The 15,102-nt window shown below is 37.8% G+C and overlaps 2 protein-coding genes and 2 long non-coding RNA genes across 4 annotated transcripts in view; 2 read left to right on the forward strand and 2 right to left on the reverse strand.

The window, feature by feature from the left end:
- nr5a2 (nuclear receptor subfamily 5, group A, member 2) overlaps positions 1-7,038 on the forward strand; it is an 80,210-nt gene extending 73,172 nt beyond the window's left edge. The window contains exon 11 of the mRNA XM_077717488.1: positions 5,418-7,038. Within this exon, the coding sequence (XP_077573614.1) occupies positions 5,418-5,665 (248 nt within the window). The 3' untranslated portion in view covers positions 5,666-7,038. The remainder of the gene's footprint in view (positions 1-5,417) is intronic.
- An 801-nt stretch (positions 7,039-7,839) lies between these two features.
- LOC144197150 (uncharacterized) lies at positions 7,840-9,235 on the forward strand. The gene is made up of 4 exons (XR_013326474.1): positions 7,840-7,912; positions 8,526-8,601; positions 8,705-8,965; positions 9,153-9,235. It is a non-coding gene; the product is annotated as an uncharacterized LOC144197150 (long non-coding RNA).
- A 56-nt stretch (positions 9,236-9,291) lies between these two features.
- On the reverse strand, positions 9,292-9,819 carry LOC144197263 (uncharacterized). Its single transcript, XR_013326504.1, has 3 exons — positions 9,786-9,819; positions 9,476-9,600; positions 9,292-9,384 (listed from the first exon to the last, which is right to left on the reverse strand). It is a non-coding gene; the product is annotated as an uncharacterized LOC144197263 (long non-coding RNA).
- Positions 9,820-11,447: 1,628 nt separating this feature from the next.
- The window catches only part of LOC144196687 (adhesion G protein-coupled receptor D2), a 51,967-nt gene continuing 48,312 nt past the window's right edge, over positions 11,448-15,102 (reverse strand). The window contains exon 22 of the mRNA XM_077717067.1: positions 11,448-11,851. Coding sequence (XP_077573193.1) covers positions 11,756-11,851 — 96 coding nt within the window. The 3' untranslated portion in view covers positions 11,448-11,755. The remainder of the gene's footprint in view (positions 11,852-15,102) is intronic.

The raw sequence follows: 15,102 nt of genomic DNA on the forward strand, positions 1-15,102 counted from the left end.
TTGCTTCTCCAGAGTAAGTGTAACCCACCTATCTCAAGTGTACAGTCTAGGACAACCCCCATTAATTGTTCAGAAGCATACGGCACCAGTCGTACACCTCATTTTTGTGCAGCTGAAAGGGAATTCCCCAAAGGGGACTCAGAGAAAAAAAACAAGTGAGCCAAGCTCTCCAGGGTGCAGCGCATTTGCTGGCGAGCATAAATAGAGAAGATCTTTAATGGGCTAATGGCAACGGCGCAATCTCCTGCTGGGGAAAGGTGCATGTTCATGTGAATTGTAAGTAGAGTATTGATGGGAGCTGAGGGGAATGTAGACAATGTGTCTGCATGTGTGTATGGGCTTGGTTATCTCACCAGTTAATGGTAACATGAGTATCAAGCTAAGGTTGAAGAATGTTGTGATATTCGGCCAATCACACGACTGTACCAAGTATATCATCTGCGGTCGTTGTCCCTTGTCCTGTGGTTTTATTTGCTTTGATTGCGCCTACCGCCCTATTAGTTAGCGCCACATGCACAAAAGCATACTTTCCTGGACATGTAGACATGACTTCCTAATAAAAACACACCTCCGCATGTTCTGGACTATAGCTACTCCAGCCTTTCTATAAAGTTTCAAAGGTCAATGAGTTTTCTTTGGTTGACGCCCTCTTTGCTGATTGGAGCCAAACTGTTTGCTTATTAATAATGGATGAAGTGGAAAGGGACACTTGACATGATAACAACACAAGTGGGATGCCATAAAAAAAAGGCCCGGACTCTGGTTCAAGCCCTCTTGAAAGTGCCGCAGTTGTTGTAAAAGGTGCTTCAGCTTTGATAGGCTCATATAAAGTCCTATTGGAAGGACGGCATCTGATGGCGGAAGTTACTTGTGTGTCTACTGGTTTACTGACAGTGTTTGACTCAATATCTGTTTATGGCCGACACACTTTTATGTGTTGTTTTGAAACCCAGAGGGAAGCACGTGACATCTGAAAGGAGTCAATTGGCAGCATGTGACATGGACATTTATTGATTTGGGCCACTGAAAGTGAAAGAACATAGAGTTATTTTGTCATGTTGTCCTGACAGGTGGCAGCTCCTGCCAGGAAGTCATGACAATAAATTGTGGTTTAATTGAGAAAAAAAATGGAGAATTCATATTTTGTGTCAGGACAGTGGCCTTAATATTGTGTGTTTTTTTTCAATTTGGAGTCTAGCGCTTGAATTCATTAACATTTATTTATTCATTTCCTGAACCACTTATCCTCACAAGGGTCGTGGGGGGTGCTGGAGCCTATCCCAGTTGACTACGGGCACCAGGTGGGTTACATCTTGAATCGGTGGCCAGCCAATCGCAGGGCAGTATTTCATGTGCAGTGTGTAATAATGAAGTAAAACCGTTACTCCTGTAGTACAACATTTTTTAAAAAGAGAACTCTGGAACACTTTTTTATGACATTAACAGAAATTAATGGAAAAGTTAATAATGTTAAAATATTTTTTTAAAAATTGAAGCACAATTTATATTCTACTTAATTATTGGACCCGTTTGATTTCATGCTTTTAAAAATTTAACAAGGTAAATCAGCACTAGGTATGTTGAAAATTTAGAAGTTCAAGTGTGTATGTGTGTGTGTGTGTATGTGTGCATTCCCATGGGCAAATTGCAGGATACAGTGTGGAGGGGATTAAACTGTAACAATGTAAAAACACACTTCTGCAGCTTGATAGCATCTAACAACATAACCAATCTAATTAAAAACCACAGTGGGTGCTGAGCAGGGAAATGTGTGAGTTTTTGTGTGTGCGTGCCTGTCTGTGCTTTTGCATGAGGTCACTGACTTCAGTGTGATCACCCGTCAAATGGAACAATGTATTCTGCGGGACCTCAGGGTTTCCATTTTAATATTCGGACGCAGCGCCACGATGAACTGTGGCTGTTTTATGTGTGTAAAAAAAAGAGGGAAAAAAGTTGATAATTAGTCCCACTGTGACTGAAACGATGAGATAGCGGGAGAGGAAGAGAGTGTAAGGAGGGGGTTGAGGTGAGGGGGGGGGGGTAGTGAAGGAAAAAGGAGAGCACTTAGCACACTTAATGTTTCGATCTGACACTGACTGGAGATTGTTGATCGACTGCTTGTATTTCTGATTTGTACTTTGCTTTTAGTAATTGTCTCGCTTTTGTTATGGTAAATAAGCAGCAGATTATTTACTAAAGCCACATAAAAAAAATGAAGATTCTTCATTTCTCTCATTTGTTTTAACTCATCATATTTGCAAATTACAGACAAAAAGAAAGCCCCTCATATGGAAACAGTCTTATTATTTTTTTCAAAAGGGCTACTGATAATAATTAGCAATTAAAATGTGGTCTTGTTGCCTAATAATTACACTAATCATCTTGACAGAGGAAAACATTCCTAATTCTCTCTTGTTATTCCCTCCCCTAGAATCTATACACACACACACACACACACACACACGCATATACACAAAAAGATATTAAACCATCTCTTCTTTTCTCTTGTTGCTGTCTGGCTGAAAAGGTTAATTTAGGAAAACAAAGAAACTGCAGCCTCAGAATGACATGAAGTAGGAATTAATAAAACTCTTGTATTGATACACTGCAGGTAAAACATCAAATTAAACTTTAAAAGCTTGGAGTTATACAAATATCCATTTCCATTTTTATCTTCTATTGTGTATGAATTGTCTTTTAGGACAGGAGATTATTTTGTGTGTTTCTAAGAGTACTTTTAACATGTATCTGTATTATTTATATAATTGGAATTGAATGCAACATTAATTGATCAATTTATTTACTTGTGATTTGAATTTTAATACCGTAGAAATGAAGAAAAAGAGTTGGTTAGACGCATAGTGCACATTGTCAACAAGCACTTTCCGAACATGTTTCTTTACTGTGAAATAAATAACAAGCATAGTCAGGGTTTAATAAACTCTACCATCAGTTAAACACATTATTAGGAATTAAACTAGAAAGTTGCTTAGATTCCAGCACATTTTACATAATTTTACACACCAATATTTTTTAAAAATGTTTCAAATTTGACCCAGTCTATAAAAAAATGTCCATGAGACATTGTTGGCTAAAAAAAAAAAAACATCTTTTGAGATGAACTGAAAAGAGCCTGTGAGCAAGACCAATGGGTTCAAATTATGTAATCTTGGACTGCACGTTTTTTCTTCTTCTTCTTTTCGATCAATGGACAACAATTTCCCCAGAAATACTTGAAAATTACATAACTATTTCAAAATTACTTTATATTGCAGGTTAAAAAAAACATCCTACTATTACTACCTATCAAGACTGTGGTTACCCTTTTTGCCCGTGTCCATTTTAGTATCTCACCTGTTCCTTCATACTGGTTCACACAGTAAATGTTTATTATAGGTGCATATATACTCCATCCCCATGCAGTGCTATCAGACCTCTAGTGTAAGGCCCTATTACATCTTGGCAAAGGCATTGGTCCACTAATGTAATGCAGCGGGTCACACAGCTGATTGGCAGCAGGAAAAACCATGTCGTGTTTGTTTGGAGTCGAACTTTGTCACCCCCCGCTGACCAAGCCACACATGCTCACCCCTTTCCTGTCCTCTTCTTGGCCTTATTTAGCCTTCCTTCATGTCACACAGAGGTCACAGTAAGCGTGTACGCACACAAACCTACCGGGTACAAGAACAAACACACACACGTATACAGAATGTGATACCATAGTAGAGTGCATCATAGATGGAAGTGCTTTAAGGAGCTGCTTCTCATACTCTAGACCTCATTAACTGCTGATTTATTTTACCCCCTCCTCCCTGTTAATGCTTTGAGTAGTGTGTGTGTGTACATGTGTGTGTGTTTGGGAGTCACAGTGCGGGCGATAAAGAAAAATTGTGTGTAATTCCAAGGATTAGGGTATGATTATACGTGTATGAGAAGCAAGAAAGATTAAGTGCAAGCGATGGGATCTGAGGATTTGTGTGTTTATATATTGCATTTGTGTCTATATGCATCTGGAGATGTCAAAAAGACAGCGGGAATCTGTAGTCACACATTAGTCCACATAAAGACAGCCAACCTGAGGTCAAACGTATTAATAAAAGATCTCTCACGTACAAGCATAAGACAGTCATTGTGCTATCTCATTAGGTATTCTTTAGCCTAGCCCTGCACTTCATAATCATGACAACACCAAAATGTAGTCAGTCATTATCCATTTAGCACATTTTCCACTTGTCTTGCAATAATCTGTAGGAGCCCCCAGTGAGCTTATTATTATTATTGGGGAGGAAAAGTGCTTGGGGCAGCACATATAGTGTACAGGTAGGATTTTGGAATTATGCATAGTTTGGTTTTGAAAAGGGAACCTACAATGAACAATTGAAGGTTGAAAACCCTTGCACTCGTTTTGCACTCTGCAAATGTTCACTTCCTATAGAAGGAATTTACTTATTATGACATTGTTTTGATATGCCCCAAAAAAAGGATGGCTATAAGTCTGCTCTACATAATTTATTGACTCACGGGGATTGAATCTCAAGAGGAAAATCCTTTTTATTTCCCTATGCCTTCACCTGATTCGTTCTACACGGTGGTCCCAGGAGATAGCTATGAGCAAAAAGAAGGGAATTGGCCTGTTTTATCATACGGCTCATGTCGTACTGTATGTATGTCAAACGATTCAACAACTGAAGCTATGGGTGACTCACTTTTGTTTCTTAATTATTACCAAAATTCTTTACAAAACAGAGCAGAGACATTGGTTTGAAAAATGTCAAAGCACAACAATAGTCAATTCATCACAGTGACTGACCACTGTATAAAGGTGATGTGGGTGTTGTATGTTTGGTTGTGAAAGCATATTTTTAGATGTGAGCAAACACACCAAATTAATTTTTTTAGAGATGTTGTCCAAGGAAATAATCTATTCTACAACAAAACTAAACATCTAAACCACGGGTGTCAAAGTGGCGGCCCGGGGGCCAAATCTGGCCCGCCGCATCATTTTGTGCGGCCCGGGAAAGTAAAGCATGAGTGCCGAATTTCTGTTTTAGGATCAAATTAAAATGAAGAGTATAGATGTATATTAAATTTCCTGATTTCCCCCTTTTAAATCAATAATTGTAATTTTCTAATCAATTTTTTTCTAAGTTTTTGGTTCAAGAATCAATTTGTAAAATCTAAAAATATGGAAAATATTAAAGAAATAGACATTGTTTTAGATCTATAAAAAAACTGAATATTCAGGGCTTTTAATCCAGTTCTTTTAATCAATTTTTTTTCTAAATCTAAATATTATATCTAAAATTGTCCGGCCTAAATGAAATCGAGTTGACGTTAATGCGGCTCGAGTCTGACACCCTTGATCTAAGCAGTCTTGCTCTACCCTGCCTGAATTTTTGCTCTCACTATCTTCGTAGATGTGAAGAACCTGGAGAACTTCCACCTGGTAGAGAGCGTCCAGGAGCAGGTCAACGCGGCACTGTTGGACTACGTCATGTGCAACTACCCGCAGCAATCGGACAAGTTTGGTCAGCTGCTCTTGCGGCTTCCAGAGATTCGAGCCATCAGCCTGCAGGCTGAAGAGTATCTTTACTACAAACACCTGAACGGTGACGTGCCATGCAACAACCTGCTTATTGAAATGCTTCATGCCAAGAGAGCTTAAGATGGGACTGCACTAATTCCAACTCAGCTGCACGGACAGCTTTTTAGGAGTGAGAATGCAGCCACAAATGACCTCCCCTTTCATAGCCCAGTCTAACCTTGAAGAATCCACAAAAACTGAGCTCAGCAAATGTGTGTGTGAACAGAAAGAGGGACAAATACACACTCATAGGACACAAAGAGGAACACTTGAACAAATGGAAGACTCAACATGTTTATAACTGCAGTGACTCTAAGAGAGGATGTTGTACAGGATGTGGACTTGTGTTTTGACTTTACTTTTAGCTATGGTTGGTACTGTACAGAGAAGCATTCACGTGGTCAACCAAAGCAGACTCTTACCTGCTATCACTGAACCTACCGATACAGAAGTGGCAGCTCCACCTGACCAAAAATGTGAGGAATGACTGTTTATTCAAAATTTAAAAGAAAGGCCTACAAATGTATGCCCCATATTGATCAAAACAGGATTAGCCAAGTACAGTCATCATTTGGTGGGTCACCTTATTTGACCTTTTAAACATAGTACCTCAAAAAGTCTGCATTTAGTTCATAATAACATTTCCATTGTTCTTGCACAAAAGACCCTTTTTTGGAATTTTTAGTACAAAAAAATGGTTTTGAACAGATTTAAAGCTGGTGTTGGCCCAAAAAGACCAAAGCTTGCAACAGATGAAGGAAAGAACACAAAAATGTTATAATCAGTATTATTTAAAAAAAAAGTGGTAAACTGCAAAAAAAAAAAAACATGAAAAAACAACCAAAAAAATATTGTGATGTCACAGTCATGTGAGTCTTGCCTTATTTCATTTCCATGCTAGCTAACTGTGCAGAAGTGAATGAAAATATGTACAAATATATATAGATATATAAATAGTATTAATGTTGTAAAATTGAGGAAAAAAAGGACAAAAATGCAGGTGTTTACATTCATGTGATAATATGGGAGACAACTGTGATGATGCAAAGCAGAATTTGCAAAACATTGATTTCCTAAATAAGATTAATACATCAATGAAATTGGGGTAAAATGGGTTACTTTTTTTCCTTCTTGTTGTGTGTACAGTGCTTTTACTTTAAATCAGTACTTAAACTATGTCGTGAGACACTAAAATCACGAAAAAATCATGCATCAAGTTTTTAATTTCTATGTTTGCTGGCATTTAAAACATGCCTCAAGTATTGCTGTATAGGTTTAATTTTCTCTTTACACATTTTTGTACAAGCTTTATTCATTATTCTACAGTGCGTTACCATTTTTGATGTACAGAATGTCACTGGTTACACTTAATAATTAAGATAATTTATTGCGTCTAATGGTTTCCATCTTTGTGTTACATGACGTGAGGTTTCAGCGCTACAATAAAATTGTCTACTGTAGACTAGTTTTTTTTCTTTCTTTTTTCATGCTGCAGGCCCAGAAGAAGCATTTTTATACACACACACAAATGCATGGTGCAGTAGTTAAGATAAATGGCAGACTTAGCTAATGTCACTATGTATTTTGCATGTATCAAATGATTGGCATGATCCCTTTAAAAGCCATTTAATGTGTTTGATGTGCACATCGCACTTATTAAACAATGGCAGCACACCGACCTTGTTCAACTGACCACTTGTACAATTTAAGTGTTGTACAGCAGAGGGCAAATAGATATTTTTGCACATCTAATTTGAATAAAGCTGATGGCTCTACTAGAGTGCCTTGCAGCAAAACATGTTTTCTTCATCTGATTCAATAGCAATCAGCAAAGGGTTTTATATGCATTATTGTCCCCTGGTTTTGAGTGCTGTTATTGCAATGATGTCAGGTGTTTTTTTTTGGCCATGACCGCAATGATTTCCTTTGCTTTTATTGAGTATAATGCAACAAAGAATAGAAAGACCTATCATAGTACAGTTAAATAATGACTGTAAAACGGTTCAGAAAATGATATGAGACACAATGTTTTACAGCATCAAGACCACAAAACTCATGAATATTCTACAATCTACGTCATCTTCCAAACATAGATAAACATTGAGTTGGGAGGAGAAAACACCCGGCGGAGCACGGTAAGCAAGCCGCCATCTTTTCCACGTTGAATATGACGCGACAATATGGGCGTGGTTACGCATATAGTCACGCAGCTGCCTTAAATGAAGCATGGGCGTGGTCACGCCTATTGTCACACAGCTGCCTTAAATTCAGCACACGCGCAGTGCCTCGTCTTCTCTAACAGCCATTCCCATACTGACGGTCGTAGAGGTAAGACGTCGTAGAGCAATCTACTGGCATAAGTGCATTTTTATTGCGCTACCAGGAGATTTTTTAGGAATCAATTGTGCCCAAAACGCCAACAAATGTGTTAGTTAAATGCCACGTTAACTGCACCGTCGATCATTTAAATTTTGGCTCCTTTTCCACACCAACTGTATAGTATGTGACTAGCTAACTATCTTAGCATCGACGACGCTTCCCATTTGACTTAAAAAGTATGTTGTCCGTTTTCTCTCCATTATTTAGTCGAGTCGAAATACTTTTAATGTAACCAATCTAAGCCGAGACATCAACGGCCAGTTTGTTGGGAAAAGGATCACAACTTAATTCCTGATGTGCTGTAAGTAGTAATGATAGTTTTCACTGAGTGTCAACACCCGTTTCCAAAATCATTTATTCAAAAATTGTTAAGCCAACTTTCTCCTAGTTGTTGACGTCAGTGTTTAATTGCCTAGTCTGGAAAAAGGAAAAATAGCATAGAGCTCTCACTAACTTATTTTTATTTTCATCATTTATTATATTTCTTGTAAGATTTCTCTTTCCTGTCATAATTGTTTGGCAACTCCCAAAAAACTTGCTTAAGTTATTTTTTTCTGTTTAGCATCAAGTTGCATCTTGGGATTCTCTGGCCCACAACATGGACGGACACCGTTGAGGTTAAAGAAGAGCAGATCAAGGTAAAACAGGTTCCAAAAAAAAAGAAAAAAAAAAAAAAAGAAACCACCTAAGCCTTTCCAGTCTCTGTTCCTGCTAACTTTTTTTTGTTGTTGCACGCATCAGGCCCATGTCCAGACTCTGGAGGACCAGGTGATCCACTTGATGCATCATGTGGCATCGCTGCACTTTGGCAGTATTCTAGGAGGTTTGTTTATTGTAGAATATCCAAGTATTCATGCAAGTGTTTTTTTTTTATATTTGATCTATTTTAGGAATTATCTCCATGGTGAGGTGTTACCGAGGATAACTTGCAATTAACTTTCCCCCCCCTCTTATATAGATTAAGTCCAGAGTTTTCTGGCTCATGGTGGCAAAGTGAGAAAGGTAAGGAGTATTTAATTTTTAAATTCATTTTATGCCAACAATAAAGGAGATTTGAGTTGCATTTATTTTTTTTAAAACACTTGGAGAAAAAAAGACCACAAGACCTAATGGTCTTTTTTTTTCTTTTTAATTGTAATTTTTTTACCTAAGTGTTTTTTCTTAATATTTTTATGAAATTTGTCTGCAGGTGCTGAATATGCTGGCCAATTCAACATGATTTCAACTTTTAAGTGTGCAAATATTTTCCTGTTAATAAAATTTTATACTTGACATGTTTGCTGTATTTTTTTTCCATATGTATGTGAAGAATGACAAATTTATATATATACAATTTGAGATCATTTATTTTTCAACAAGAAGTGAGATGGTTCACAAGATGTGGAGTTCTGCAGTGTTCCATCAGGAAATAGACTGGAATTCTGGAAGGGAAAAAAAAAGTTAAGTCAAAAAGTATTTTAAAAAAGCTACCAAGTTTAGTTTTTTTTCTATCAACATACAAAGAATACTTACCAGGAAGATACTTGTTCACGGGTCTTCATCCCACTGCAAAAGTCAAGCAACATTAAAGCTGCACACGGCAAAAAAAATAAACTATTAGCTGGACTTTGCTCTGTCTTTTTTGTCCACTGCGGAGGCTAAAAAAAAAAGATAAGTCTCTATAACAGGAACCTCAAGGGCCCCTATCCAGTCTATTTTCCATGTCTCCCACCATCACTATTAAATCAAATAATCAGGTTCTTGATCATTTGATTCAGATGTGGCAGGAGATATGGAAAGTATACTGGACAGGGGCCATCGAGGACCAGAGTTGGATACTCACGCTCTATAAATGACAAGTACCGGAGGGAAAACTGCCAATCTCTGTCCCCCTTTCTTGAGTGTTGATTGGGTGGACCTTGAAGAGAAGTAGAGTTATTGCATATACATTAAATGAAAATAAAGTAAATAAAAACCTGAAACACAGGTCCTGCCTTGACTTATTTGGTCTTTGACTGCTTTCACCTGCATGGTCATCCCTTCCAGTTTCCATGGTTTTAGACCTCTATAAAACAACACAGCATGGTTATTTAATTATTTATTCAACCATTTTGATGCACAAATTTGACCCATATTTCATTCTAAGTGAGTTTTACCATTCAGTAATTTCAAATCTATTCATTTAAAAATAAAAATATATTCTAAAATGTCATCATTGCTTCCATTTTTCTTTTCATGAACTAGGGGGGGGGGGGGGGGTATGGTAATTTGACCATATGTTTAGACTCGAGACAAAACTGAGCTCTGCACTAATGTTGAATGAATGTTTCACTAAGGTTTTGTCCAAAACACGTTTAAAACTAAAAATGAAAAGGTCCTGACCATGAGGTCTTCCTTTAAGAAAGTGTAGAGAAAACAAGCCCAGGGTAAAGGCATACGTATATTCTATAAGTACGGTTTATTCCTTAGAACTCCATTGATGTCATTTGTGTGGGTGGGTATTATCCACACAAGTTCTCACTATTAAAAATCAACACCAGACCAGTTAGTGTTTCCATAAAAAGAGAATGAATGTATCATAATAAAAAGACCAAGCTAATTGAGCAAATAATCGAATACTGAACGCTGACTTTAAATTATTAAACGGATAGAGAAACTAGAAAATGACTCACCTAGCTGACAAACAGCTCACCAATAGCGTCGACAAACTGCTCCTTTTTGGTCGTTTTAACCACATTCTTGATGTTGCCCAGCAGTCTGTGGTCGTTGAGGAACTGAAACACACAATAGAATGATTTCTTATTAAACATAAAGAGCTGTAGGTAACGCAAAGTAGCCAAATTGTTTGCAAACATTTTGATGTCTGCATTCACGTGGGGCTACATGACGCAAGAGGCATGCTCTCGTCAAAAAGCGCCCTTAAAATTAAAAGTGGGGCTTCGGAATCCCCAAATAACAACGTACCAAATGCCCTGCATTGTCCTGTGAGAGCTTTATCAGGTATTTCTTCGGTAAATCGTCATTTCTGAGCTTCTTGCAGTCCACTGCCTTACTGAATGCGCCCGCATCCACCATTTTGAAGGCTGACGTCACTCTGTTGAACTCTGACCTCGGTCATGTGCATTAAAAAAATAGACACGAAAATACATAGTTTTCATGATAACGTGTATTTAAATTTGAAACCATATGAATTTATTCTCCTCCACTATTAAATAAAAACAAAATTATATTTGCTGGTGTAGCTCGCTAAAGATAGTTTGGTAGGGCTGACTAGTCCTCTTTCACTAGCCAATCAGAGTTTGTGAAAGCGATGACGTAACCCACGACTGAGGTCGCCAACTCGAAAGCTGATTGGTTAAAGCAACTGATTGTTAAGGCTTCCAGGTAGATTACTGACCCTGGCAACAAATGATGGCTGGAATGTGATTGGTTAAATGCTTAAATATGAAAACGCACATCTGAAAGCAGCACAACCAGGGAGAAAAGCATTGAAAGACATCTGACAGACAATTTGGAATTGTTTAATAAGTATACATGGTCAAATTATAATTAACATCAGTCTGTGATTCTGATATTTTTTTTAGGCCAGCAGAGAAGGCGTTGCAGGCCCTGACAGTCCACCACTGCTGCAGTCACTGGAACATGATTCTGGAAAAATACATGCTGTATAATGTTAGACCTCAAGTAAAGGTTAGGCCATTATAAAAGGAGCATTGATCACATTTGCACAAAAAAACACACACAATTTCCAATTTAAAATTGGAGCTTCTCATTAGAGTAGTTGGGCCTTTCTATGATGAGGGTAAAGGTCTTCTAAGATGAGAAGCAAGGCGCAGTAAACTCTAGGTCCAAGGAGACGTGATGACTACCACCAGCTGGTGAAGATTTAACTTGTGCGGGTGGGAGATCCTGTGAGGAAGGAGGTGGGAACATTTAAACAAAATACAAGAGGTAGGCTCAAATAATGTAAACGTAGTTTGGATAACACAATTTGAATAAATATATATTGTACTAACAAGGTAGAAAAGTACTGTAGGTAAACTTATATATAAAATGTATTTTATTGATGTTTTTGCTTTTTATTGTTTATTTTTTTTATTATTTTATCACATCTTTTAATTTTTACAAATGGATTGAGTGGTCGTGTACAAATGTTCTGGTGCAAAAACACTTGGAGCTAGGCATGCATTGTCAGACCTCTTCCTCCATAAATGTTTCCAACCTGCCTGCCTTCACTCACCCTGAATTTGTATAAATAATGTATATACATTTATCTGCAGACTCTAACAAGTGCAGCCTTAGGTGAAAATATTCAGAAATGCATGCTCTGTGTGTCCCCAAAGGTGGTCATAATCTCTAGACCAACCAATTCCAAAGATAACCACACAGATAGCAAGGGTGGAAAAAAAAACACACATAAATAACTTGCCAAAAGCAACATGACGCCCAACTCTTACATGCACATACATAAACACACAGCGATGTAATACTGTCAATTTCTAAACAGGCTTTCCTTCCCATCACACAAACAGCCCCAAGTTGTGTCTGCCTGTGTTAGGTGAAGCTTTTAAATTCTGGAAGCTCTACAAATTCACATAGTGAAGGCAACTGCTTGTGTTTATGTGTCATAAAACATTAGCTGAATGTGTTATATTATCATACAGTGCACCTAGTCAGCCTTTTATCCTTTATTTTTATTGTAGTAAATGTTTGTATTGACTGTTCTTATTGGCCTTTTACGCTTGCAAAGGTTCTTGGGTAATTTGTTAGAACACTTATAGAAAGCAATGTTATTTACTAATGAGTCAGATATGTGCTGCAAGATTTGTGTGGCAAGTAAAGTTCTGTTCTATGTCACCATCTCTTCCTTGTCACTTGCTGTTTTTTTTTGTAGTATTAATTAAGTTCCAACAGGTTCAATAGGAGAGCTTTAGTCAATGAATTGTCATAAATTTGCAAATAAATAGAAAAAAATCACATTGTCATAAAACAATATTGTGCATACAGTTTTCAGACAAAAGATTAATATCATACAATTTGTGATCCATCAATATATGCAATAAATTCACTAATCTCTCTCTCCCTGTTAAAAGTGATGGGGGCTCACGGAAAGTAAACAGATGCAGCAGAAGTCTTCAGAGAGGCAATTAGCCAACTTTCAAATCACTAATAGCCACAGTTGTTCCTATTATTTGCTGACCTGATGGACAAACTTTACACATGTAAAGATTAAACGAATAGACAAGCATTGTTAATGGTAACACACGGTATTATTATGCAAACTCATCACTGCAGCATGCTAAACAAACACACAAAGGTTTGAAAATGGAATGGTTTGAAGGCCGCTGCCGTTTCATTTCAAAGCATGCATTATACATCATTGTGCATAAAAAGGAAGCCTACAGCATTATGATGCGTTTTTCCTGATGATTATCCTTTATAAGTAATTAAAAGGGGAGCAATAGAGGGAGAAAAAATACAACTTTTAAGCACCTGAACCTCGCTGCCAGCATTCCATTAACTGCCTACACAATGGGGTGAGCCTTTAGAGATTTTTCAATTTCAAAAAATGAGGAGCACACATTCAGTGCTCATGTTATACCGGCACTTAAATCCTACCGAGCTCATAAAAAAAAGGACTCAAGGTTGCATCCAATTGAAAGCCTCCAACTACAGCCACTTCAGAAATCCATTTAGCAAGCAGGGGGTTAGAACATCTAATTCAATAGGAGTTGCTCTGTTAAAACGGTTGCACCAATGTCTTTTAAAAACAGAAAGGCACACACACACAAACTTTCCGGCAGTACCACTGTGTTTGCTTGTCTCCATTGTGAAAAAAAATTAACCCAGCATAGACAGAGAGCAAGACACAAAGACCTAATCTTCTTGCCAGAGCTCAGTTGAGTGGCGAAGGTGAATACTTGACGACATATAGAATCTTGACCTTTGCCTCGACAGTGTCAGAAATAAAATCCCTATCTGTGGGATCAACAAAAGGGGTCTGCAGCCCTTCTAAGAAAACATCTTGAATGCCACTATACAAACGACATCATGATTTCTTCAATTCTTAGTCAGTGAACATTTGCAAAATTACATGTACTTGTTAGGCACATTTATAAAGCTGTTGAAAATGTTATGGGTCAGGAAAACATTTCTTCCATTCATTTCACTTGTAGACTTTGAAACATTTTAATCTGTAATTTATCACAATCCTGAGATCAAGAGCTCTACTTTTGGCCATTTTGTCTTTGAGCTTCTGTTTGGGACATAACATGTGTGGATTTTATGCCAATGCAAATCACGCTATATGCATTTCAGACTTTGACAGACAGATCTTCGAGGACCTGGGTGTCGCTACGCAGTATATGTCTCCATCCAGGCAAGCCTGGTGCAAGGCCTATTCAGTGACTGTGGTCTGATTCCAGTTAAGACTGTGCACTGTCAAAGTGTCCTTGGACAAGATACTGCACTCTAGATTGCCCCCATGGGCTTTGCAGCAGATTGCATGATAGCACCACTATTGGTGTATGAATTTGTTTGTAAAAAGGTGAATGAGGACCAACATCAAGAACTGTGGGCACAACATAGGTTGTACATAGTAAAGGTTCTATGTAAGTACTCCAAGAATGAACACATGCCTCATAGGAGGAAGTAAAGGAAAAGATCTAGCGGGCAGATCACATTAATTTGGCATGAAGAATCTGATCCGTGAAATGGGCACTTGGCAATTGGAAAACTTGGTGTTGAATGATTTTATTTCCACAATGATTTAAACAGTTCGATGCACCCTGTTAGCATATTCATGGAGCCAATTGACGTCATGCTCACATGACAGGTGAACTGCATATTTGACTAGCAGTCTATCTTGTGTCAAAAAGTAGCTCATCTTTTTTGCGGCATATTAAAAGCCTTCCTTTTATCCATTCAATTTTCTTTTTCCCCCTGGCGTGACTGCAAGGTCACACTTTCGCTGTGCCAGTTCGCCTTTACTGGAGCAAACTCTTTTAGTAAATCCCAAAACACGTGAGGCGCGGTATGAGCTGCAGTGGCACGAAATTACAATTGTGTCGTATTGTCATCAAAAAGATGGTTGCTGTTCCTATGGTTGAAAGAGTTATAAGTAATATTGAATTTCTAAAACCTAAACGAAATTTAGTAAC

The sequence above is a fragment of the Stigmatopora nigra genome, chromosome 5 (genome assembly GCF_051989575.1).
Source record: "Stigmatopora nigra isolate UIUO_SnigA chromosome 5, RoL_Snig_1.1, whole genome shotgun sequence".
Classification (NCBI taxonomy): domain Eukaryota; kingdom Metazoa; phylum Chordata; class Actinopteri; order Syngnathiformes; family Syngnathidae; genus Stigmatopora; species Stigmatopora nigra.